Here is a 25,645-nt window from a genome sequence, read left to right as displayed (position 1 = left end):
GCAAGATGGCAGCTGGGATCTCGTTCCTATACCAATGCCCATTTATTTAGGTATTTATCCATGACTTGGGCATTTGATGCACATTTTATCTGTCAAGGCGTCTGTGCTGTGATTTATGATTGGCGATTAATTATGATGGCCTCTGCCTCTGCCTGACACTGCTGACGACACAGCATCATCACTTCATCGTAGATTATTGTTTGTACATTTAAAAAGTAGCGTGAATATCAATTGCAGTATGAAATTTCCTTCTCTAAAACAGAATTCATGTTATCTTTAAATCTAGAAGCACTCGCACCAAATTGGAAAGCCAAACTTTGAAGGTGGTTACCCGTCATTTTTGTTTGTATTCATTCGTAAGCTACTTTCGTTTCTGCTATATCCACCATCCGGAATTTTAGCCAACTCTTTATTTATGGCACTTGCAACACTATTACTCATTTCAGTGTCAGTAAAAAGGAAGATGATAGAGGAAAAGTTGTAGATCTGAATTTAAAAGCACCATAGAACAAGTAAGACAAAGGGGACTGATCACGGCAATTAGCTCTCCTCTTTACTCCATAACACTTAGATTTCCTTTGATATGACCACGCCAGCACTGTGCATCCACGATCCAGCATTCCATCTGTTCACGGTCAATTAACCTTACCTTGCACATCGTCCATACAGATGGTCAAGGGAGGTTACTCTCCCTGTTCTAGTCTGTGTTCCTCTTATATCAGGATTCAAAATCAGTTATAATTCAAATTTGAACGAATGAACAATATTTAATTTCCCATCAGTATAGAGAATCATGTTTAAGCTATTTCTTGATATCTTTTTCATTTCTCTCAGGATGCTGTGATGTGTCAGATTCAGAAGTGTATTTCTTGAGTGAATTTTTTATGTAACTTACGTCATGGTGTTTTAATTAAATTGTACACTTTGAAATGTAATTTAATCATTCTCTTTAGAAAGATGAAAGTTTCCTCTCTGATTTACACATAAATTTGAAATGACTAATAATCACATTTCCTTTAAAAAAAATGTTGTTCTTCTTTCATATTATAATCAATACGTCTCTCTTAGCAATATATTTTAGGATTATAAATATTTATTCACATTCTGATGTTTGTTTTTTTTTTTTTGTTCACTTTGTCGTTGTGTTGTGCTTATTTTGTTGTTTATGTTTATTTATTTACTTATTTAATTTGTTTTTTTTTATAGGATCAAATATTTTAGGATGATGGAACATTCAGAAATAGATCATAATGATAAACATAATAAGCTGTGCATATTGTGCTCTGGCACACGGAAAACCCATGACTTCTGATGGCATTAAAGAGGCGGAGGGGGCGGTGGTGGCATACATGCACAGTTACAGACACATATTCCTGTACACAGTCACCCCCCAACCACCACATACTAGAGTCACATTGCATTCCATGGATTGATAGGCATAGTTTTGGAATAGGCTTTCATGGGGAGCAGGGGGGAGGGGGGGGGGCGGAGAAATGTTGCATTCCACTATTGCAAAGATAGAAAAACGGGCATCAGGTTTAAGGTCAGAGAGTAGGAAACTTGCTTGCATCATGGAAATGTCTTTATTACAAGCAGATCCAGAGCTAAAGTTTTACAATCTAAGTAAAAGAAATCCTTCCATAACCATTTCCTCACACAGAAATCTGATGTTGCTATGCCATTGCTAATAAACAGAACAATTTATATCAATTGTAGATGTGGACACTTACACAAAATTCCTAGATTTTATCTGTCATTCTTCTGTCCAGTACTGAATTTATCAAGACCACGTATCTGGTTTTTTTCTCACCAACTCAAGTATGCTTGATAAACATCTATGACACTCGTCAAACTCACTCAATGCACAAACAACATAACACACAATATTAATAATATACTACCATAATATATCCATATACACAACTATTACAAGGTTATCTTAGAGCAAACCACCAAAACACTCAGTATTTCTTTATGTTATACGACTAGGACAGCTAGCTTGGAAAAAGTGTAACTGTCATGGACAGCTGTGATAGTTTCATTTGTCTTTCAATCATAAAAAGGATTAGTTTACTACATACTTTATCTATCTGTCTAAAGTCATATCAAAACTCAAGTGAATGTTAGGTGAATTAACTGGACTATGAATTTTTTTGTCAAACAATTTATAATTAGTACAATTTACAAATATCCCATTTTTAAGAAGTGAAAATGTGATGTTATCTTGCCTCTAGAAGTATGAAAATTGTATGCCTAGTCAATCTTATTGATGAAATATCTTCGATGATAAATATGTAAAATTCGTCTAATATATATAATTATTGCCTGGTTGTTGATGACAAAAATACAATCATCATACAAGAAATAAGCTGTTATCCAGGTAAAATTTTGCCTGTTCTGATAATCATTGACCATGACGTGACCCAAAGAGGCGCATGCAAGCAACTCTGCTGTAGGTATACTAAGTTATCAGGCTTAGTTGCCGTGTGATTCAAATAGAGAACAGAGGATTCCACGACAAATCCATAAATGAGGCTGTTATGACAAAACCTGAAATTCCCATCCAGGAACAAGCAAAGGATACTGCTATATTACATTCAAATTCTTACAGAGTACAATATATTAAAAACTAACAACTACAATACTACACAATGGAGAAATGATATACAAGCAAAAAAAATATCTCTCAAAAAAGGAACTACACATTTGACTGACTCCCCCCACCATCCAGCTAAGGATCCCGCGAGGACCAGGAAAAGAATCAAGCAATCTCAATCCAGAACAAAGACATAGCAACATGGAAAGGGAAAACAGTTAAGGTGATAGAAGACACAGCAAGTGACCTTTCTGCCCACCATGGGAGGTCAAAGGACCCCACCTAGGGTCTGAGGTTTGACCCCCCGCAGAGGTAGGCTGATTTTTGGGGGGTTATTTTTTCTTGTATTTTTCTTCTGCTTTGTCTAACACCGTCTAAAACACACCGTTTCAGATGAAAAAAATACTCAGCAGCAATCTGGACGAGAAAGTGAGTTTTGTCTCAGATTATTTACTGGGTTATATTACTATCATCTGATTCTGTTCATCATATTATCTAATCCTGACTTACTTTTTGTCTCAAAACTTCTTTGTTTTTTATGGGTTTTACAGCGCTTGTGACAGTTTTAGGTCATTTCAACGCTAGTAAAAAGGAAGAAAAAGGGATAGTCAAATTTTTACACGCAAGCAAGCACAGGATTCCACAAAGAGAAATACACCCAAATGTTTACAAACTATTATGTATTTAAAACAAAACATACATTTGTACATAGCAGATAGATGATTTACAAGGGGAAAAAAAATCACCTCCCAAATCTAACTTAATATATTTCACTGTTTCCCCCTCCCCCAGCCAAGAACTCTGGCCGGGGGCACAACAAACAAGATAAAGACAGAAAACAACTCGGAAAACAGATAAAGGGGAATAAAAGACAACAATTGACCTCCTGTCTACCATTCAAACTTCTTTAAACATACTGGCAATTTTCAAATGATGCAAAATGACTAAATAACAAGAAACTATGAAAAAATGTTTTTTTTAAATTCAATATAAATGGAATACACATCAATTAAAATGTTACATTTCAATGGAATAAATTCCATTAGTAATAACAAAATTTTGGTTTTGGTATAATGAGTAAATGAAATGAAATTACTGGCTGAAGCTTTTTGATTTCTGTGGTATAACATGAATCTAAAAATGATAAAACATGAAATTTGTTGAGTATTTTCAATAATAGCAGCAACAACTAAAGAAAATATAATACAAGATGAAACTGTAATGGTTACTTTTTAAAAATAACCACAGGGCAAGAAAGGATACCTTGAATAATCAGAACAAAAATAAAAACACATTTAAAAAAAATAAAAAATTAACCACTCCAAAAAAATAAATTCTCACTGGTCAAATATTAACAAAATTATACATCCCAAAAACAAAAAAAACAAAAAAAAAAAAAACAAAACAAACAAACCAAGAAAAAAATTATATGTATATAAATTCACATACTGATACTTTCATACAAGTTGATTTTCACTGTAGAAGTATTTAGGTGTATAACATTCCAAACACTTTTTCTAAAAGTCTTAATCTATTATTGCACATGATCAAAAGAATGTGTTTAATTTACGTTTATAATATCATAGTCGAGCATCTTCATGGTTGTTTCAAGACGTGAATTTAAGAAAATCTTTAAGATACAGTATAATAACACAGAATGGAAAAAAATATTTATCACAGCAATTTTCTTGTCATAAATTTTCAAATGCTAGCGCAAAAAAAATGGAATGTGTGTATAAAAACTGATTTGATTATAGTCCTTAAGTAACCAAAGTTAGGAAATACTGGCCATATACTTATACAAAATCTATACATTTATTCAGAATTGCACAAAATACATGTTCACTGTTTTCTATCTTATTCATATCCAACTTACATTTTATCTAACCTGTATTACTGTATTATTACTGGCTCACAAGTGCGCTTATTTATTTTTGTTGACCAATTATATCACTCGAAAAAAAATATATGCGAATTCTCTTTTTAAGTTTCCTTTCTTTTTTTATATATATTTTTATTTATTAATTTTTTTTTTTTAATCAGTCTTTTTTTTTGTCACCCTCCATTGAAAAATTGACATTATAATCAAATAACAATTTTTTTTTTCTGTAACCACATATGGCTGGGACCAAAATCAAAATATATATCAACATATTTTGATAACCAGATGCAAGATACTTGCTTACAATTTACAATTATGGTAATGGAGAATACTCTGCATTAGTTTTCCAAAAGAAGGAAACCGTAACAACCTCGAATATTATACTTAAAACTTTAAATATGTTGATTCAGCAATAAGAATTTGCCTTTGAATGATAAAAGGTAGACATATTCCATGGTTTAAAAAAACAAATTGTTGCTGTTGTAGTTGTTAGTTTTGATACATACTTTGAAAAGTTTCATTTTTAAAGCTCATTCTTTTTACTCTTTATTTACAATTAATTAGTTGAGTGCCAAGGGATTTTCTTCCAAACATAAAGAGTTTGAATAAATAAGAAGAATACCCTTATTTTTTTTTTTAATAAAAAGATAAAGGTTTACACACATAATGTAGAGTTTAGTTCATGTTGGTGAAACTGAATTATCAAATTTGGAATTTATTTAAACGTGATCAATGCAAAGGAATGATGATCGAAAAACAAATAACCAACAAAAATAATAATAGTATATAACAAATACGGAATAAAAACATGCCTCATAGAACACACAGACATACATACATATATATAATGTTTTGTATCAGATTAAGTGAAAAGATATATTTCTGCAACAAAGACAGCAAAACCAGTCAGTGTAGAAATATCCCTTTAAACTAGAGATTTATAATTGCACTTTACCTTTGGGTAAAGCATTAAAACCGAGGAGTTGGTTTTTGTTTTGTTGTTTTAAAAAAAATTATTTACTTATTTTTTGTTTCTTTTTAAAATATATTTCATTCCTGCATTATAAATATTTGAAACAAGAAAATAAATCATAAAATTTAATCCACCCTAGAGCACAATTCGCCAAAAAGCCCATTTTCTTGTTTCTCAGCGACCCTGCTCTTAGCTGGAGATAATTAAACACATATTATTCACGACTATAATTGATCAAAAGCTTTGGCAATATCAATACAATTTTGTTTATGTGACTTCATCTAGTGTTGCCCGCCTTCTCCGCACATAATTCTCCAAAGTTTCCTCTGCTCCTTCTTCATTGTAGTCACTGAGCTCTCCTTGAAACATTTGTTGGAGAAGAACCTCCACTTTCTTCCGTTCTGAAATGTAAAAATGACACAAAGGTAATAGACATAAAATGTAACAAAGAAAACAATTATGACCTACTTTTTCAAATAGGAGTGCTTTATATGCAGAAAATTGATGTTATATATTATAAAGAATAAGAAACTTGGGTTATCGTCAACTGGTGTCACTTTGCCTCAAGGGTTAACTTTGCCTCTGTGAATTTGGAGCATTATGAGTAAAGTCAGCTTTGTTGTTATTTTATTGGTTTAAAGACTCAACTTTTTATCAAAGGAACTAATTGCCACAAAATTAGATAATTTCAAAGCGGTCCAAAATTAAAGAGGTATAGTTTCCCCAGAAGGCAAATTATCCCAGACGGTGTGTCTTACTGAAGATAATGGATGTAATTTCTTAAAGTGACAAACAAAAACTAAAATCTTACATTTCTGGTCATTTTTATATTAAAATCCCTTTTTGGCAACTAATTTATCCCAACATAATACTGTTGTGAGACAATTTGCCACAATTAATTTTTAATACCTTTCTACTAGTTTACATTTTCAAAGAAGTTCAATGAATAGATTATTATGTAACGGAAAGATATAGCAAATTGAAAAAATAAATTTACAATTATTGTAACATGTATATATATATATATATATATAATATATATATATATATATATATATATATATATATATATATATATATATATACATATATATATATATATAGCAATGACTATGAAAAATGTTTTTTTCTCTTTTTGAGGAAAATTTTTGTCTAAAATCAAAGCCCTATCTCCACTGAGTAAAAATGTTTTTGAATTTTGAAAAGCCATTCATAAATAAACAAGTTATGCAGTTTCAAAGGTGTCATTTATTTGGATGACCCGCAATGAGGAAAAAAATGCGAAAATATGGGACGCTTTTTCGGAATTTTTTTCGACCTTTGGTGTATCTTGCGTAATAAGTGGATTAAAAGATTGAAACTTGAAGAGCAAATTAGGATGGTGTTTTGTAAAATACGGGAAAAGTACTCGTCATATTCATATGAAATTTTACAACCAAAAAGAAGAAATGTTCATGTATTACCTTGTCAGCGACAAAACCTCCACGCCCGGTAGTTTTAGAAATATTTTACTCCAAAGAGTAAAAATCTATTTTTAACGGTCTTCTGGTAATCGCACGAGTTTTGTCGCTTGACATAATCTATAATGACCTTTTTTCTAACTGTGTGCCAACTTTCAGTCATATTCACCGATAACCAGCGTCGTAATTAATTTTTAAAAATAGCATATACGAAACAGCTTCGTCCCATATTTTGACGCGAATTCGGGCACTTCGTGAGCGAAAAAGAGGCCCAAAGATTTGTGCGGGATAGTCATTGCTAATATATATATATATATATATATATATATATATATATATATATATATATATAATAATATTTGAATGATATGTGGAACATTTGAAAAAAAAAATCTCGTAGAAGAAAAATGATAAGATGATGTGTATGATTTCAAAGCTTAACTTCTAACATTCAAATGAATAAAGAAAAATGTTGAATCTTACTTGAACTGATAGTTTTTTCCGTATGTATATTTTATTGTTCCATTCTGAAAATGTTCTCACTTTTGTGGAGTCAACGTGTGAGTGAATACATGCCTCAACTTACATGATTGGCAAGAATTAATGTGCTTGACCAGTGGCTATGTTGGTGATTAAAAGCGAAAACCCACCTTCTTTTGCCTTGCGATATTTGTGTTTTTATTTTTTTTAAATAAACAAAATATTTGAGTATATCTGGCTATTGGGAGTGATGGAAATTGTAAGGATGTGAGAATATAAATGGAATTTTGGATGAGATTGGCCTGCTTTAATGAACTTAGTATCGCAAAGCTAATTCAACGTGGAAAAAAATAAACACACACACAAAAGACAGAAATGCCCTTAAAATTTTTCTTACCTGCACTCATTTCTTGTGATGGCATCAGTTTTTTATATGGCTCAAATAATGATATAATACTTAAAAGTGTTTTCTATATTATATTATATTTAAAATTTCAAATATATTTCTCTAAATAGCTAACTTATAATCTCTTTCTCACCCCATTCGTTACTCATGCCCACATCACTCTATTTATATGGTTGACATATTGGAACATAATTTAACACTGTGAAATTACAACATATTTATATAAATAACAAAATTTTGAGAACTCACTAGCTTTCTTCAAATGGAACTTTAAGCCTCTTTCTTTTGATAAGTCTGGCAAGCTGTCATCATCAGAATCAACGTCTTGATCATTTTCATGTGGCAGTGAATCCGGTGCTATTTCACCATCAACCAGGTCAATCTTGTCTCCTGATGGACCATCAATGGTATTGGTTCTAGGTTTCCTGAAATTGGAGAGGAATGCTTGGAAAAAGCTTTTTTAATCATGAACAGATTATCGTTAAACGTGTAGGGACAGTAAATAATTTTTTTTTAAAAAGGATATCAAAACACTTCAGCATTGACACTAACTTTAACAATCATTGTCAAATATCTTTCCTTTCCCTTGAATACTAATGGTCAGAATTGTGTCTATTTTTAGTAGCATTGTATTATGTATCTAATTTATAATATATATCTGTGTATCATATCAATACGAAGAGGTTAACATTATCTAAACTGTCTCGATCACTATTTGCATAGTGTTCATTGTCACAGTGAACAGAGTTATTATCGCCAGTCCTATTATAAATCAAATTTTGACGACCCAGTGATTTCTTCACACTAGCCTTAATTCCTCTTTTTGTTTTTGTTTTCTTTTTAGTCTGTCTTCCTTTTCTTAGTTGTTTTTGCTGCTCTAAAAATATCTCGTTAGTTTGTATTCTAAAAATGTAATTGGTGACCAGTAAGGTAGAATGTTTTGTTTTCGTAAGTACAATCGTGTTGACCAATCGTACATTATAGTGGCCATAGTAAGTTGGCGCCTGTGTCAATGGTTGTGAATAGCGTTAAAATAACTCACGATACACAGAGATCTAAATTATTTTCGATTTTCATTTGAATTATTGGATAAAAACCCCAGAATTATCACAAAATCATTTTAAAAGTTACAATAAAATTTTCATCACTGTAAAGCACGTAAAATTATACACATTCACATATAAAATTATAATCCAGTAGGAATCAAATTGGTTGTAAAACATCAAGACATCACAGAGCGTGTAGAAAGTAGCTTTTCAGCACTAGAGAACGTGCAACAAGCAATTGGATATGCTTGAAGGTATTTTATGATAAACTTGCATCATATTAAAAGGGTAACAAAAATTACAATTGTTAATTGCCATTTAACGTAATAAATAGTGGGCTTTATGATTCTAAAGAGCTATTATCAGTGTATCATTTGAAACTCCTTATCTCTTAGAAATACGTACATGCCAATTCCCAGTCCCAAATCTTTAATCTTGGCTTCAACATATGACTCAAGTTTAGGAACTGTTTGAAGACTGTACTCCAAGATGAAAGCTTCGAGGATAAAAGCTGTAAAAATACTGCAACAGACAAAAATAAGGAAGATATTGTATTGATCAAAAGAATAAAAGATGGCATTTTGATCGTCTTTCTCTTTGGTGCCAGATAAATTTTCAAAAGACAGGAAAAGTATGTTTGCTATATTGCAGATGTAATTTTCACCCTATAACACAATGGTGTAATTACTATGTCAATTTCTTTCATATCATATACATTTTCTCTATACTGAGGAGGAAAGTTAGAAAGTCTTCCTATGCTGCTGGTATTCAATTGTTGTCATGGTATCATGGCCCCAAGGTCTGACAACAAATTTTTTCAAGGTGTCAAAAAACTTTCAATACTACTTGCTTACTTTTTAACCGAATCACCCAATTAAATCAATTCTATTATTTCTATATTTATCAGTATCACCTGGTGCCCATTCTTATTTATAATATGCAAAATGAAGTTAACAACTATATCATTTGTGTGTATGGCTGTAAATTTTGATATAATCCAAAAAGAAATAAAAATTTTATCAATCCATTGATTCAAAATGCTTTTCATATTTGTGACCCATCATCTCAAAACGGTATTATATAGGGTGCTTTAGATGTTGGAAATTAGATAAATAGTCAAATGTATGAGAGCTGGACCAAGTTCATATTTTTACTTGGGAGAATACATGTAATTTATTACAATGCGACAAACAAATCTTTCATATTTGTGATCCTTTTAACTTGAAATAAATTTTTCAGCAATTTATTCACCCTCACATAATACCGTTTTGAGGTAATTGGTCACATTTATATTGCATGATGATAAACTCACTTGAGGATTATAACAACACAACATAGATGAAAGATGAAAAAGTAGAGCATGGAGACTTTGCTTGTGACATGAACAAATCCAGACGTTATCAGTAAGAATGGTTAAGGAATATAATGTATCAATGATTAATGCTAATCTTACTTGGGATCTCTACTAAATATTTAATACATCTACTAACTATTTATTTATTTAAAAGTTGGTGTAGTGGTTAAAATCATTTGCATTATTTATAGATATACTCATTTTCCTACTCTCATACTTTTAAAGATCTAATTTGACCCAGCAATTATGATATACAAAAGTTTAAAACAAAACAAAACAAACAAAAAAAGATTCTACCTTTGAAATTACCTTATATTTATTAACAATAGGGAATTGAATGGAAGCTTCAATTTAATAAACGAAAACATATAATATTGACGTTTCACATTTCTCCTTTATATAAAAAAAAACAAAACAGAAATGAAACACTGCAGATGAATGAGAGATGTGAGAATGGCGTTGTTAATCGCAGTTTCAGTTCAATTTCCTATTTTATTTCTTCGAGCTTCAAGCAACAATATTTTCATTACCACATATATTTATTTCAAAATGTGCATATTCCAAATATTTAAAAGCACAATGTTAGGATTTTATGATTTATTTCAAAATAGCCTGAACATTAGAGACATAAATTGTATAAATCCACTATATAACTTTTTTAAAGAACTCTTTTAATATAATTAATTAATTAGAAAGGATATCATGCCATTGGTTGACAACAGTGAGCTCAAACATGACCACTAATGATTTCACAAGATCATTAAAATTGTTCTTGCAGTAGTGAGATTTGTAGAACATTGTGCCATTCAATCTCTTGTTGCCACAGAAAAGAAGATCATTATCCAGTTTAGATGTATCATATCCATAGTAGTGTATGTATCCGCTAAATAGCTCCATACCGATGATTGCAAAAAAGTAATAAAATATCTGAATAGATGAAAAAAAAAAAAGATGGTAAATAAGGTGTCAAATATTAATCAATAGCCTAAAATCTTGGAATAAGTTAATATAGAGTAAATGTTCTAATGTGATGTTTAATATTTATATTTTGGTAAAATAGATGGTAGAATAATTCTACTTACAAACATAACTCCACCATATGTGACGATTGACGGACCAATATTAATAAGAGTCTGAAGAATGACTTTGAATCTGTGGAATAATTAATGCGATTAATGACTAATATAACATTTTCAAAGATAAAAATCTAGGTGAAGATCTGAAAACAAGATAAATCTACTGTATGGGTGTGAATCACGGAAAAATAAATACGGTAAGCAGAAAAGAAAATTGAGTATTACAAATGGGGTTCTTAAAAAGAATCTTTAGAAATTTCCAATGCTTGAAGCCCAAAGGAAAAACATATAGGCAGAAGAAATCATTCACAGCAAATTATGGGATGCAATGGAACAATTTCTCACAATAATAGCCTTTGTGGACATGACAGGAATCGGCATACAACACAGGACATCAAAAGCAAGGTGTACAATTCTTCTTAAAGAAATTCTTACCGTTTGATGCTTCCAAAAATTTTGACAAGCCTCATAACTCTAAGAACCAGCAAGATGTCCAGAGTGCTTAATTCTTCATCCGCTGGAAAAATGTATGAAAAAAAAATATTTGGATTTGCATAGTACTGCAAGAGCAAATATAACATACATCTTGTTAGATATAAATAAACCTTCAAAAAAGAAATTATAGAGAAATGAACATTTTCTTTTATATTTGCAACTTAATCCTTTAAACATCTATATTTGATTAAAATTGATTTTGTGACAATTCGTTTTTCCAATTTTGAACCAACCAATCCTAATTCACAGAGTATCTTTAAAAATCAACTGCGTACACGTTTGAGATAAATTGAGGCTTTTATCAATTTGCTCCCCCCAAAAAAGAGTGATACTTTTCATAGATATAAACAGATAAAAAGTTTTTTTTTGGGGGGGGGAGACAGCACAAAATAGAGAAGATGTTGTATATTATGCCACAACAGTTAGACGATGTTCAATTTAATAAGCATTAAAGAAATATAGACATTTTATTTTCAACAAAACAATGAACAATTTGAATTATGAAAAAAATAAAAATACAAAAGTTTTCTTACACTTTCCCAATGCTTTCTCTATTATGGATGCAATAAATGCAGCTCCAATGATGAAAAAATCAAATCTGGGAAATAAATAAATAAATGATTCAGCAACCAATTGTTGAGAATTAAAACCAAGATAGAGATGTGTCTGCAGAAGTAAAGTACTTATATGATGATATCTAATAACCTATTCATTCTGTGATTTACAAAATAATACTGCCGTACAATATTTTATATCCTCATTGATCTGGAGCATTGCTATGTAAAGGACGTGGAAAGAGCATAACTATCTATTATACCATGCATACTATTTTATACTATACTATATTATCGTGAGAAGAGAATTCCAATAAAACTCACACGTTCCAAAAACGGATGAAGAATTCTTTTCCTCCCAATACATAAAGCTTACAGATGATTTCAATGGTGAAGACAGAAAGGAAGAACCAGTCAACTTGATCAACATCAAGGGCAATAAACACAGCATTAACCACAATTAGGAAATCAAACACAAAACGGAAAATCCTGTTGAAGAGGAAGTATTAATCTGTAAATCATTATCATGACATTATATGCTACTAGACTTATTTTATTCTCTTTTCTGTATTTTATATGTAATGCATTAACATTATTAAAGAAATCACCTATTTGTCTATAATCCTTCATGGAATTGTATTTTCTTTATAATTATGAAAGAATATGAGTAAAGAGCCCTTTTTGCTAGAGGTTTAAGCCTTTAATGCCAAGACTGAGTCTCATCTCTTTCAAACAAGAATATCTTCTATTATTTATCTCGCTATAACTACAAGTCTAATCGTTTCCACCAAAACAGCTTGTCAAATCATTATTACTGTTCTCTTGATAAAAATGATAAAATCCTAAGTTGGAGTAACATTGACCTCCCCCCCCCCGCCCTCCTCCATTTTTTTTTACAGGGTTAAAAACACATTGTCAAACAAACCGGTAAACACTTCATGGCACCGAACAAATGAACATTTAGTTGAAAACCAAAAACTCATAAAACATCCACCCTCGACGACTATCTGACCCCTGCTTGACCCGTACTATCTGTTTGAGCACTTTTGACTGACCATTTTTTTCAACAATATACCAATATTATTGGTATCTTTCATCAAGCACGCTTTAAGATTATATTATGTTAAAAATTTGTCTTAGGTGTGTAACAAAACGAGATGAAATCAAATTTTATCATGATCCTAAACACATAACACTCATTTTCGCTGTTGATTGTTAAACCATAGACAAGTTTAAACATAAACATTGTTTGACGACCATATAAAAGTTATATTTTGTTGAATGGAGTATTTAAATAATGTCACTGTACATCAAATATGTTTTTGGCTTAAAAGAAAGACAAGAGAGTGCAGATTATTGGGCAGTTTATTTCATCAACAGTAAAGTCACCAAAGCCAAGTAACATGCTTTTAAAGTTAAATAATATTCATTCATCATAAACTTACCAGTGGAAGTAGGCTAAATATAGCAGAATAGTGTTGTCTCATATCAATAGTAAATGATCATTGAATCCAGAGTAGTTTGTTAAGGGAGTTGTTTTTAATACTCTTTAGCACAGTGCAAAGTATAGTGACAGGACTGACTTAATAATGCCTTCCACTGGCAATGCATAGATATTGCAGTTTCGACTGAAGTGAGAACTGCAATGTTTAGTAAATTATAAATAAACAATGTTACTGATGCAATGGTTTTAGAGTCTAATGCATAATCTACGGAGCATAATGAAGATTATGGTTAAATATAATCTTTTATTTAATCATCAAATTAGACCTCCTACCACCTGAAAATAACAAGGGAATAGCAATATTAGCATTACAATCAAAAATGGATTTTTGACTACAGGTCCCCCCTTAATATATTAAACCAAGCCTCATGTTAGTGTCGGTCATGATGATGCGATACTTGTGTTTGAAAATATTTTTACATTTGACAATCTTTACATATATAGGTATTACTTTAGCACCCAAGAGATTCGAGTTTCTTTTCAATTTACATAGAAAAATAGTAGTCATTAAATGCCACCAGGTCCATGAGGCAGAGTTTATCCTTGTCTCTGTAGTATTACCATAGTAATCACTACTGACATTGTGGACTGGATACTAGTCTATTTCGAAGTACTGAGTGGGAGGGGTTGGGCCAGAAATAATCTTCACATCACCAGTAATACATATAGTATAGAAAGACATCAACAGGACAACAAGTGGAAATATCTATGTGGAATTCGACTATCATTAACTTGCATTAAGACAGAGCACCAATCTAACAAATTAAAGTACCAATATTTATCGTGGGTGCAGTAAAGTTTTTTTCTGATTCTTTTGTCCAATGAGCAGTGATTTGGTAGCTGGGATTGTTTGATCTGATATTACTTGAGATAAACTATCATCCTATTAAAGATTAACAAGCAATTTTGTGTCCTTTAAATGCAAGAGAACCTGTGATAAATATTGGCTTAAGGATATTTATGGTTTAAAAAGACTAATATGGATTATACGTAACAATATAAAGACATTAATCAAATTATTAACTCTGTCAGTAGCATAACATTCTTTCACTTTCAAGGATTTTAGCCGACTTCAATTAAAATGACTATAACTCAATAACCATTGCTTAACTAGCAATTCTGTTTGCGCCATGATAAAATAGAATGTGTTAACTATTATATAATGTAAGAAAATCAAATCTTTACGGTGACATTTTAATGCAATTGATATTTTATTCAATGTACTTTTGGTAAAATACTAAATTATAGGTGCCTTTTTAATTCATACTCTAATAATTTATTTCTGGATGAAATTTCTTCATTTAAAAGGAAAACTGACTCATAATTTGATAATTAAGTTAGGAAAGATTTTTTAAATGCATATTTTATGCATGTTTCTTCCAATTCAGTGATCTCCCCTGACTCAATCGCATGCATCGGTAGTTAATTACTCAGTGACAGCTGTACCTATCTCTTGTAATCGTTCAGGCTAGATCACAGAAACCGGGGCTTTTTGCTAAATGTTCAGTTTCAACACAATTTTCGGTGTGGTGACTTACATACAAACACAAAAAACATACATACTTACACAAATATATAAATAAGAAATAAACTTTCATAAATTTAGAACTCACCTATGCCTCACAATTACTTTGAAGAATTCGCTAAATCTGTGATTGTAGATATGTGGGATTAATATTTCTAACCATGTCTTTCTATCTTTCACCTCTGTCAACTGCACATGAAGTAAATCTGACAAGTTCATAAAGTTTTTTAAACCTAAAGAGAAAGGAAAATAGTATAATAATGATTATTTCAAACAAATGTCTGTAGTCTGATAATTTCATACTCCTTGTTTTTTTGAATGGCACTTTTGGTTTATTTTCGCGACCTCCCTCTGTCCTGATTGTAGTGTGCTGCACATCGTGGGGCATACCATGCAGATTTAGGTTAAGAGGAGAGATAAAACAAGTAGCCCTCCTCGCTTCCACGTCATTTGTGTCCTGACTCACATTGAGTGTGCAATTATTTCAATAAAGTGTTTCCTACTATGAGTAAAATTTGATAGTGCGTTATTTTTAGTTTATTTTACACGTATTTTGAACTTATATTATTTGCATTGGTATAAGTGTCGCTTTTATTATAATCATCTCTATTATTATTATTGTTATTATTATTATTATTATTATTATTATTATATTATTATTATTATTATTATTATTATTATTATTATTATTATTATTATTATTATTATTATTGTTATTGTTATTATTATTATAATTATTGGTATTATTATTATAATTATTGGTATCATAATTTCTTTTATTTTATATCAAGTACATGGATTGTTTATACCTTTGTATTGTGTAATGACAGTGAATTGAATACACGAATATATAACTGTTATACATTATGAGAAGAATTCTTAGTCTAATTAACTGATTAAGTGAATGCTTGTAATAATCTGTTTATGACGATAACAAACTTATCATGATCTTTATTAACGATGATTTGCTAGTAATATAGGCCTACTCCATTGTTGTTGATGTAGTTATCCTGTCACTGTCTCATGCCTTCTATCTATCTATCTCTCTCTCTCTCTCTCTCTCTCTCTCTCTCTCTCTCTCTCTCTCTCTCTCTCTCTCCTCTCTCTCTCTCTCTCTCTCTCTCTCCTCTCTCTCTCTCTCTCTCTCTCTCATATATATATATATATATATATATATATATATATATATATATATATATATATATATATATATATTTGTCTATCTGTCTGTCTGGCTATCTATCTATCTATCTATCTATCTATATATCTATCTATCTATCTATCTATCTACTAATCTATCTATCTATACTTATCTATCTGTCTACCTATGCAATACCTATCTAAATATCTACCTTTTCATTTACTTAGTATGAGACGAAATATGGTTACATATCAATCTACCTTTTAATGTATCCAACTATCTAGCAGCCGTCATCCGCTACATGTAGAGGCATAAGTGTCTGTTGTCTGACTAGCAGGATGGGCAACTGTTTGTCTGTCTGTCTGTCTGTCATTAAGCTTTATTTGTCATTGTTGTTTTTATCGTATACTGTCCTGATGATGCCCTCCATCACGGAATTATACCAAACTTCTCAAATTGTTGGTAGCGATTTTATGCTTTTATCAATGATGTGAGCATATTTGATGTCATTATCTGTGAATATTCTTTTTTATACATTCAATTATCATTGCTTTACTCATTTTTGGTCTTTCGCCACTCGTTGAGGGATGAGTTCCAATCTTCTTCATCTTCTCCTATTTTCGAGCATTTGTGACACTTTGCATTCTTTGCAGGACAACTTGAATATACTTGGTGTGTTTTTCCTACCTTGCCACATGATTGTGGTGATTTTTTTTTGTCCCATAGTCATAGGTTTTTGCCATGTTTGCAGTCTATCAACTGAGTTATCAGCACATGCTTCAAGTTGCTGTCTCCATTGCACGGACTGTGTCAATGCCACTTTGAAGAATTAAATCGCTTGTTTTCAACAGCTTTCTTCAGATATGCTCTTCTCTCAAACCTATCACAACTCTGTCCCTTATTAGGTTATCCTCCAGAGGACCATAGTTGCAGGTTTTGGCCAGCTTCCTTAGTTCTGTTAGGTATGAATCAATGCTTTCACCCTCTTTTTGAGTTCTCAAATTAAATATGAAGCGTCCATAAGTTTCATTACTCTTGCCAAAAAAAATAATCTGGTAAGGCTTCTATGACTTCTTCAACTGTTCTATTGTCATCTTCATGAGGGAAAATATTGTCATAAATCTCCAGTGCATCACTGCCTATTACTGACAAACAACCTGAAAATGCCCAATCAAACGGGCACGATCCTCATCACTTAGTCTAGGCATTATTTTAGTTAGCAATGGTGTAATCATCATCCATTGTTGCTTGTACTCTTGAGCATGTTGCCAGTCAGCTGTCTCCTTGTATCACGATCCTCTGTGGTGCGGATGAAGTATGTTTTGGTTTTAAAATCACTTTTGGCCATTCTTAGGTTATTTAAATATGTCATTCTCGGTCTTAGTCTCTTTCCTTCGACAATCCCAGATGTTACCAACCTTTCTATTCTGTCTCTTCTCTACATATGTCCCAGAAACCGTAACTGCCTCTTTCTGATGGTATCTATCAATATTCTTCCTTTTCTCACCTTCGCCACACTTCATCGTTCGTATACTTGTCTGTCCATGATAACCTCAACATTCTTCTATACATCCACATCTCAAATGTCTCTAAGCTCCAAGTACATTCTTTGTCAAGCATCCATGTTTCACATCCGTATAAAAGGGTACTTAAAACATATGATTCCACTACTTTCATTCTGGTCTTCAACTTTAGGTTGTTGTATGACAACAACAGGGTACTTACTATTAAATAAAAAGGTATTGTTTATATTTTGTTTATCAAATCATGTGAAGTCACATTTATTTCAATAAGGTTATTGATTTTGCAAATTGGTGTAAAAATTATATCATTTAAGTGCCTCCAGTTGCCTGAAGCATTGCTTTCCCGAAAATTATTATCTGCGCATATTTTTGCAAAGTCAAACTTTTGGTGATTCAAATTCTGAACATTGCAGCTTTTGATAAAGTGTAAAGATAGAAAAATGATTACATTCTTTGGATTGGCAATTAGTAATACTTGGATTGTGGCAAACGATATAAAGGAGAAAATAAGTGTGAACTTACTTTTGCACATGACTGTATATATTAACTGATTATTTTATTTCTTACAACATGACACACCCGTGCAACATTAATGACTTACTTAAGACATTGGTGTTGTCGTCATCCAGTATTTTCATCATCAAATCAATATAAGATGATGATTTTGTAGGCATCATGTAGTTCATAAGCTGTTTCCATCTTGAATGTGTGATAATGAATTTTCCATTTCTTTCTACTTTGAGAATCTCAAAAGCCCTGAATAGCCGTTTCCTTTTCAAAAAAACAGTTTCTCTGATTTCATTCTGCAATTAAATAAAGAACAATTATTTATTTCAATCAATTTATGATCAGATGATTATGAACAGACTTGTTTTTATATTTATTTTAATGAGTCATGATATTTAAATGGTTATAAATGAAACTAAAAAAGAAAGATGGATTATAGTACATTAAGTACATCCACATTATACTAGATTATAATTGGCATATAAGAGGGCCAATTAACAGGTCCTTCCTCCATTATCATAACTTGATAATTATTCATAACAACCTCTTGTAATGGCACCATAAAAATCTTACCTTTTTTTCAACTTAATTGCCATCTCATGTATAAGAATAAAAAAAAATTACCAATGAGCCCTAAGTCTTTAAATCCTGTATATGATAAAAATGACGTATTATCTTTTCACCACTGGCAAGCATAGTTCCCCTGATTTCCCAAATGTGGTTAGATTGATAATCTACTAAATGTTCTTTGAGCATAGGAAAAAGATGAACTATAAGCAAGAAATGACGTAATAAACAAAAATGAATATAACAGCTTAAAAAAAAAAGAACAAAAATGCCAAACACAGAATGTTTCGGGCTCAAAACTCTTCTTGAGCCAACAACAAAAAACAATAAATACATAACGAAGTTCCAGATCTACGACAGAGAAATTTGGTAGGTCCTCTCCCTTGAAGAAAAATCTTGGAATGTCTTGGACATTCTCTGTCTCTGTGTCGTAGATCTGGAATTAAGTAATGTTTTATGTTTTTATTGTTTTTTGTTGTTGGCTGAAGAAGATTTTGAGCCTGAAACGTTCCGTGTTTGGTATTTTGTTCTTTTTTTTTGAAGCTGTTATATTCATTTTTGTTTATTACTTTTTAGTCCAAAGCTTCTAGCAGCTTAGTATCACTTAAGCTGATATGACAAAACTTCTTGGAATTTAAGCTGCTCTAGTGGAATGTTGTGTCTTTGGATGGCGTGTGCATGATCAATGTCATGCGGCAGAATAGTGTTTTTCTAATTCTTACTCATAACCAATTGGTCTTAAAAGTAACAGCTGATCAGTTTCGACTGTAGAGCCCTGCTAAAAAAAAGAGAATCCTTTAGTTTCTTATACTAAGCTGTACATGTGCTATACTTGAAGCATGTTTCGTGAAGAGGACATATTCTCGATACATCTTCTTGCGTATCTCCAAATCTGGTGACTCAAAATGAATGGGTTTGAAAATATTGAACAAGAGGCAGGGCTTTTCAATCAGTCCTAATACCATTTTGATACATTTTATTGTTATTGTTAGTTATTTGGAAAACACTTATCTGACACTGGTGCTCAGAGACAAATACTTTCTGTAGTATAGAATTTTACTTTCATAACAAGGTATTTATCCAATGTTTTTTCTGCAAATATAACATTGCATTTAAGTATAGGCTAGTATAACATAAACACTGGATCTCTCTATCTTGAATACCTTTAAATTTTTCTTGTAGTTTGTGTAAATTGTGGCAAGAACAATACTCATGAAGATATAGAGACATAAAATCAGGTATATAATGAAGAAAAGGGCAAACCAGCCGTTATTGTTGTATGCAGGCATCCTGAGGAAGGACAAGGGAAAAAAAAAAGAAAAAAGTAAATGGATAAATATTTTTAAAAAGGATGAATGAATATATAAATAAATAAATCTTAGAAATTAATTAATTTGTCATCAATTAATGAGAAATATCGAATACACAAGGAGGCAAAATTTAAATCAACACTAAACTAATTTTCAATCTTACTAGTAGTTGCTTTAACATGTCAAAATGTAGACTTTAAAGTGTTTTACAAAGTCAAAATGTTAGAGTAGATAATCATGATATCACCATGCATGTATATATATTTTAAAAAATATATTGCCTGGGCATTTCACGAGGGAATATAGATAATCTATCAAATAATGTTGTCAACAGGAATCACCCATTAGCAAATTAGATGTTAATAATCTTGCCCGAGAGAAAAAAGGAAGCGGGGCTCGAACCCAGTACCTTCCGGGTCACAGTGCACTGCTTTAACACCCCCACCCATGCATATATTTGGACAAATAACTCATCCTCTACTACTAACAGCTAGATAAAATATTCAACAGTAAATGATTTAAAATAACAAAAGAACAAAAATTTAAAATATCATAATAAAAAAAAAAACTCCAACAGATAAATGAAGTCAAGAAGAATGATAAATACATGACATCTGGATTGTTTGCAGTGGTGACCAACACATACAAGTCCCAAACACTATCGATATAGTTGGAAAAGTAGCTGTCTCCATTTGGGTACATCAAACCCCTGTAACGAATTACATATAAAAATGATTAGCACAAAAGTATTTTAAAATGTTCAATTATGCAGATTTAAACATAAAACTTCCTCTAAAGTTCTTAAAAATCCAACTCCTTCAACTGTTTGTCTTTATGAAATGACCACCCACCCACATAAGAAAAATAAAATAAATTAAGCATTATCCCTTTTGATCATGTCAAACTGTACACCTAGCAAGTTACAAAGCATCTTCTGTCTTGTTACTACCCTTCCCCCCCCCCCCCCCCCTTCCAACAAAAAGTAACAATTGGCCAAAGTTGTTGAATAGAAAAAGATAAGCGCAGGCATCACACATACACACACAATCATAGGCACATACACACGCGCACACACACAAATGATATATGATAAATGATATATTACCTCTTGTAGAACAGCTTCAGTGCTAACAAACCAAAAAGGAATACACACAGAAAAAACAATACGAGAGTATTCATGATGTCAGGAATTGTGCGTCTGATGTTACGAAATGCCCTTCGAATCTGTAAAAATAAAAATGGCATAGGATGTAACACTGAAAAGTATTTGCCTGGTTATAGTCAAATCAATGTGGTATTTGATCATACCTATAAAAAATGACAACAAAAATGGACTTTTTCATTAAAATAAAATAACCTTGAAAGCAAATTTCAATCAAAGCTACCATGTAAAATCGTCTAACACCTTTATGTATTATTTCAATTTTTTTAAAAACATGAAACGGGATATATAATATGCAATACTTGTTTTCCATCAGGAAAATTGATAATCAAGAGGGGTCTTAGAGGCCTTGACCATCTCACAGGATGTGAATCGGGGGATAAGTTGATCCAAATGGTGTAACAAAGCATGTCAAAGAGTGTCAACTGAAAATAAAATAAAAAGAAATATTTGTATCAAACAATGTTTATTCAAAAAGCGACATAGAAGTGTGGATATGACCTGCATATCTGGTTGATTGATAAAATTTGGATCTTTTGGTAATCAACAAGGACGAACATTTTTAGTTCAATATATTTTCTATGGACATTTAGCAAAAACATTTGTAGCCAGTAAAAATTGAATTATTGTCTTCAGCTAACGATAAACAAATGAAGAAATATTTGCGACTTACGACTATGACAGCACAGGCTGTTATGTTCTTTGGATCCTTGAAAAACACTTTTGATTCTTGAAAGCTCATTGCATGGAGGATACGGAAAGAAAAGTATCCAACACAAAAAGCCTCAATGATCATTGTGCCCTACAACAAACAAACAAACAAAAAAAGATTAAATGTACACGCATTTTAACTAAAACAATGTCATAGCAATTTCTATGAGTGTGTGAACTTACATTTTGACATCTATTTACTTAATGACATATGTGTTAGTGATCAAAAAGCGTTGTTTGAAAGAAAAAATTCCTTAGATTTCCTTATTCTCAAATTTCATAACTGGGCAGCTGATGGGTCAATATTACTTCGCATTACATATTGAATATAACTCAGTGGTTTCTTCACTATGAAAATAAATTAAGGCAAAGATTTCAGAGGTCTTTTATTGATTCAAAATCCCTAATCTGTTTTTTTTTTTTAATTTCTTAATCGGAATTAATGGAGGTGTCTGGATTTTTAAGACATAAAATAAAAATGGATACCAACACACGTAATGTCTGTTTAAATTATGAATACAGTAATTCCCCTTTTTGACAAATACAAAAACAAAAAGAAAACAAACAAAAACAAAAAATAAAACAAATCAACAAAAACAAATTAAATCAACACCAATTTTATGAATGTTTGACGTACCCAATATGGCACAGATGCATGTGGGATGGATGGTTTCTCAAACAGCGCCAGAGACATATTCAGAACGATTGCAAAATATAAAAGCCATCTCAGAAACGGTTTATGATACAAATTATACAATCTGAAATAAAGAGTAAATTGTAAAAACTGAAAAATAGAAACATAGGCATGCATAGTATAATATGACTTTGATAACGGGTTATCTTGAATTAAACATCTAAACAAGGAATAATTTGCAGAATTTGAAATATACAATTGTAAGGACTTAATGGAATACATTTTCGAAAAACGATTTTTTGGAAGGGAAAAATTGGTACACAAAATTCCAGATAGAGTAAAATTCGAATTGTTATTTTTTAAAACAATTTTAACCTAGGTCGCTGTAGAAGCATATCTTACACGATAAAAATGGAAATCACTAAATAAACCACATAATTAGGCTATTACGTGGATTGTTGGTTTCAAGGCTTCAAATATCTCATTGGAAATATAAAAACAATACACACACAAGTCACCTTTTCTTTACCTCTCACAAATATTTACTTTTTAAATCACAATGCTTACCTTACATGTCTTTCTGTCATTATGTAGTCAAGATTCCTCCCTCTCTTTGCATCTAAGATAAGAGTTGCGGCAAGCATAATTTGCTGTAAACATATTTTTTAAAAGTGTAAACGGGTCAGTAAAATGTTATAAAATATCTCTTTAGAACACTGTAAACTAAATAATTTTGAACATTGTTGGAGAATGGACCTTAAAAATTCATTAGAAGCATATTTAGAAGTTTGTAGAGCAGAAAAAATAAATATATGTTTTACTTAGCACATTTTTCATTATACAATTTCTATTGTAATTTATTTTGAATATACACAATTTACAAAAAATATGTTGGATCCACTTCAGGCAATGCACTTTTTAATCGAATAAATATTATAGGTAAACCAACTTGGTAACATTGTTGTCACATTAAATAGAAAAAAATAATGCATTAACAACTTGAATGCTAGTCATCGAAACAAGAAAGCATGAAAACTTAGAATAAAATGAACGAGTCGAAAAGAAGAGATGTTGAGGAAATGCAATCAAAAATGCAATCCACGAGAAAGAAGTATTTTAACTTTTTAAAAACCATTCAAAAAATCATAAAACAACGATGGCGTGTTTCATAATGTGGAAAAGTTATATTTTGCTTGAGTGCAATGGGACTCTTTTATGGTAAAAAAAAACACATAACTGTAATGAATGAGATAAATAGACAACTATCCATTTATTTATGGGATTAACTCTTTTCTTAACTTGTTTCTATTTCTAATAATTCTATCAATACTTTTTTTTTCTTCAGTACTCAGTATGATAATTTCAGTTTTGTATGTTTTTACTTTTAGGGGTTTTACGCACTTTTTATGTCATTTCATCACCAAGAGGGAGATGATAGTGATAGGGGAAACTTTTTAGACCTGAAGTTAAAAGCACAAAAAAAAAAAAAATGTTTTTTTCTAAATTAGGAATCCCTGCAAGGACCAGGAAAAACCCAGAAATGTCAATCCGGAACAAAGACAGAGAGTAACGTGAAAGGGAAAAGAGATATAGGGAAATAGAAGACATATATGAGTGACTCTCCTCACAGCATGAGGGGGGGGGGTGTCTTAAGACCCCACCCTAATAATGTTAGTTTAAAGCAAAGACCATGCAAAGCAATTTAAAAAGAAAGTTGAGCGAAAATAAAAGAACTAATTTTTCATGATTGCTCTGCACTGTTAATTCATGTATACAGGTATCAACTGAATGTCAATTGTTCAATTAACTTTTATTTTAATCAAAAACAAAAACAAAACAATACGAAAAATCAAACAAAAAGAAAGGGGAAAGAAAATTTAAAAAGTAAAAAAAAAAAAAAAAAAAAAAAAGACAATAAATAAATTCGGTCATGAATAAGTTTTAAATGAAATTCAAGTGAATGAACTGAGGAGAAAAATAATAAAAGTAACAAAACTAACAAACATAGTGAAATCAAAAATGTTTTTCATAAAGATTAGGTGAATTAACTGAGAAATAAATATAAATAAATAAAAGGAAACTGTTTAAGGTCCAACCCCTTGACTCAACAGAGAATCCAAGTCGTCTGCGAGTAGTGGAAAGCAACAATCGAAATCCTGCAGAAAAGGTACAGATTTCTTCACAAAATGGTATATTTTTTACTTCCTATTTTTTTATTTTCAAATTTGATATCTTGCAAAAATATTCATTTTCAAATAAGGTCCGATTTAGTTTAGGTTTTTATAATATGAGTTAGAATTTCCCGGGACAATGTGAATTTCCCCTGGTGTTTCCTCCATTGATCCAGGAGATATATTTTACATAATCAGTACAATCATCTGATTTTGAAAAATAAATAATAGGAAATCGCATGCGACAAAAAATAAATAGATCTTAAAAAAGCAATAAAAAATACAAAATGCCGCAAATAAATACAATAGCGTGGATGACCAATAATAATGTATCAACTTTTGCGAAGTTCAAGCTTCAATGAGCAACAAGACAAAGATGTTTGGGAATGCTGAAACTTTAAGTGCGTACATTTATTGATCTTGTGTTTTATCCATTATTAAGGCACTTGTCACACGTTACCATATTCATCTTTTTGGATAAATTTCATAATAGCATTACATAAAACAAAGGAATAGCAACTTGCAGTGTAAAAAAGGAATTTTTTTTACGTGGGATCTGCATGTAGAA

At 31.2% G+C, this 25,645-nt stretch overlaps 1 protein-coding gene across 7 annotated transcripts in view; it reads right to left on the bottom strand.

Moving 5' to 3' along the window:
* Positions 1-1,189: 1,189 nt before the first annotated feature.
* LOC144960626 (two pore calcium channel protein 1-like) overlaps positions 1,190-25,645 on the bottom strand; it is a 34,384-nt gene continuing 9,928 nt past the window's right edge. For 4 of the 7 annotated variants that reach the window (XM_078893896.1, XM_078893904.1, XM_078893915.1 and 1 more), the window contains 18 exons: positions 23,474-23,556; positions 22,910-23,030; positions 22,235-22,363; positions 21,864-21,986; positions 21,505-21,623; positions 21,007-21,108; positions 20,253-20,379; positions 18,617-18,818; positions 15,440-15,584; positions 12,647-12,811; positions 12,302-12,366; positions 11,709-11,790; positions 11,280-11,349; positions 10,899-11,124; positions 10,156-10,246; positions 9,249-9,365; positions 8,047-8,222; positions 1,190-5,852 (listed from right to left, as the gene is read on the bottom strand). In XM_078893896.1, the coding sequence (XP_078750022.1) occupies positions 5,719-5,852; positions 8,047-8,222; positions 9,249-9,365; positions 10,156-10,246; positions 10,899-11,124; positions 11,280-11,349; positions 11,709-11,790; positions 12,302-12,366; positions 12,647-12,811; positions 15,440-15,584; positions 18,617-18,818; positions 20,253-20,379; positions 21,007-21,108; positions 21,505-21,623; positions 21,864-21,986; positions 22,235-22,363; positions 22,910-23,030; positions 23,474-23,556 (2,277 nt within the window). In that variant the 3' untranslated portion in view covers positions 1,190-5,718. Of the gene's footprint in view, positions 5,853-8,046; positions 8,223-9,248; positions 9,366-10,155; positions 10,247-10,898; positions 11,125-11,279; positions 11,350-11,708; positions 11,791-12,301; positions 12,367-12,646; positions 12,812-15,439; positions 15,585-18,616; positions 18,819-20,252; positions 20,380-21,006; positions 21,109-21,504; positions 21,624-21,863; positions 21,987-22,234; positions 22,364-22,909; positions 23,031-23,473; positions 23,557-25,002; positions 25,063-25,645 lie in introns of all 7 variants that reach the window. The other 3 variants (XM_078893879.1, XM_078893885.1, XM_078893866.1) reach the window with 1 other exon arrangement.

This window comes from Berghia stephanieae, chromosome 1 (genome assembly GCF_034508935.2).
Source record: "Berghia stephanieae isolate SIO BIC M18660-M18661 chromosome 1, UCSD_Bste_1.3, whole genome shotgun sequence".
In the NCBI taxonomy this organism is placed as follows: Eukaryota; Metazoa; Mollusca; class Gastropoda; order Nudibranchia; family Aeolidiidae; genus Berghia; species Berghia stephanieae.
Note: the sequence above shows the minus strand (reverse complement) of the source record. Positions and strands in the feature narration are given on the sequence as shown.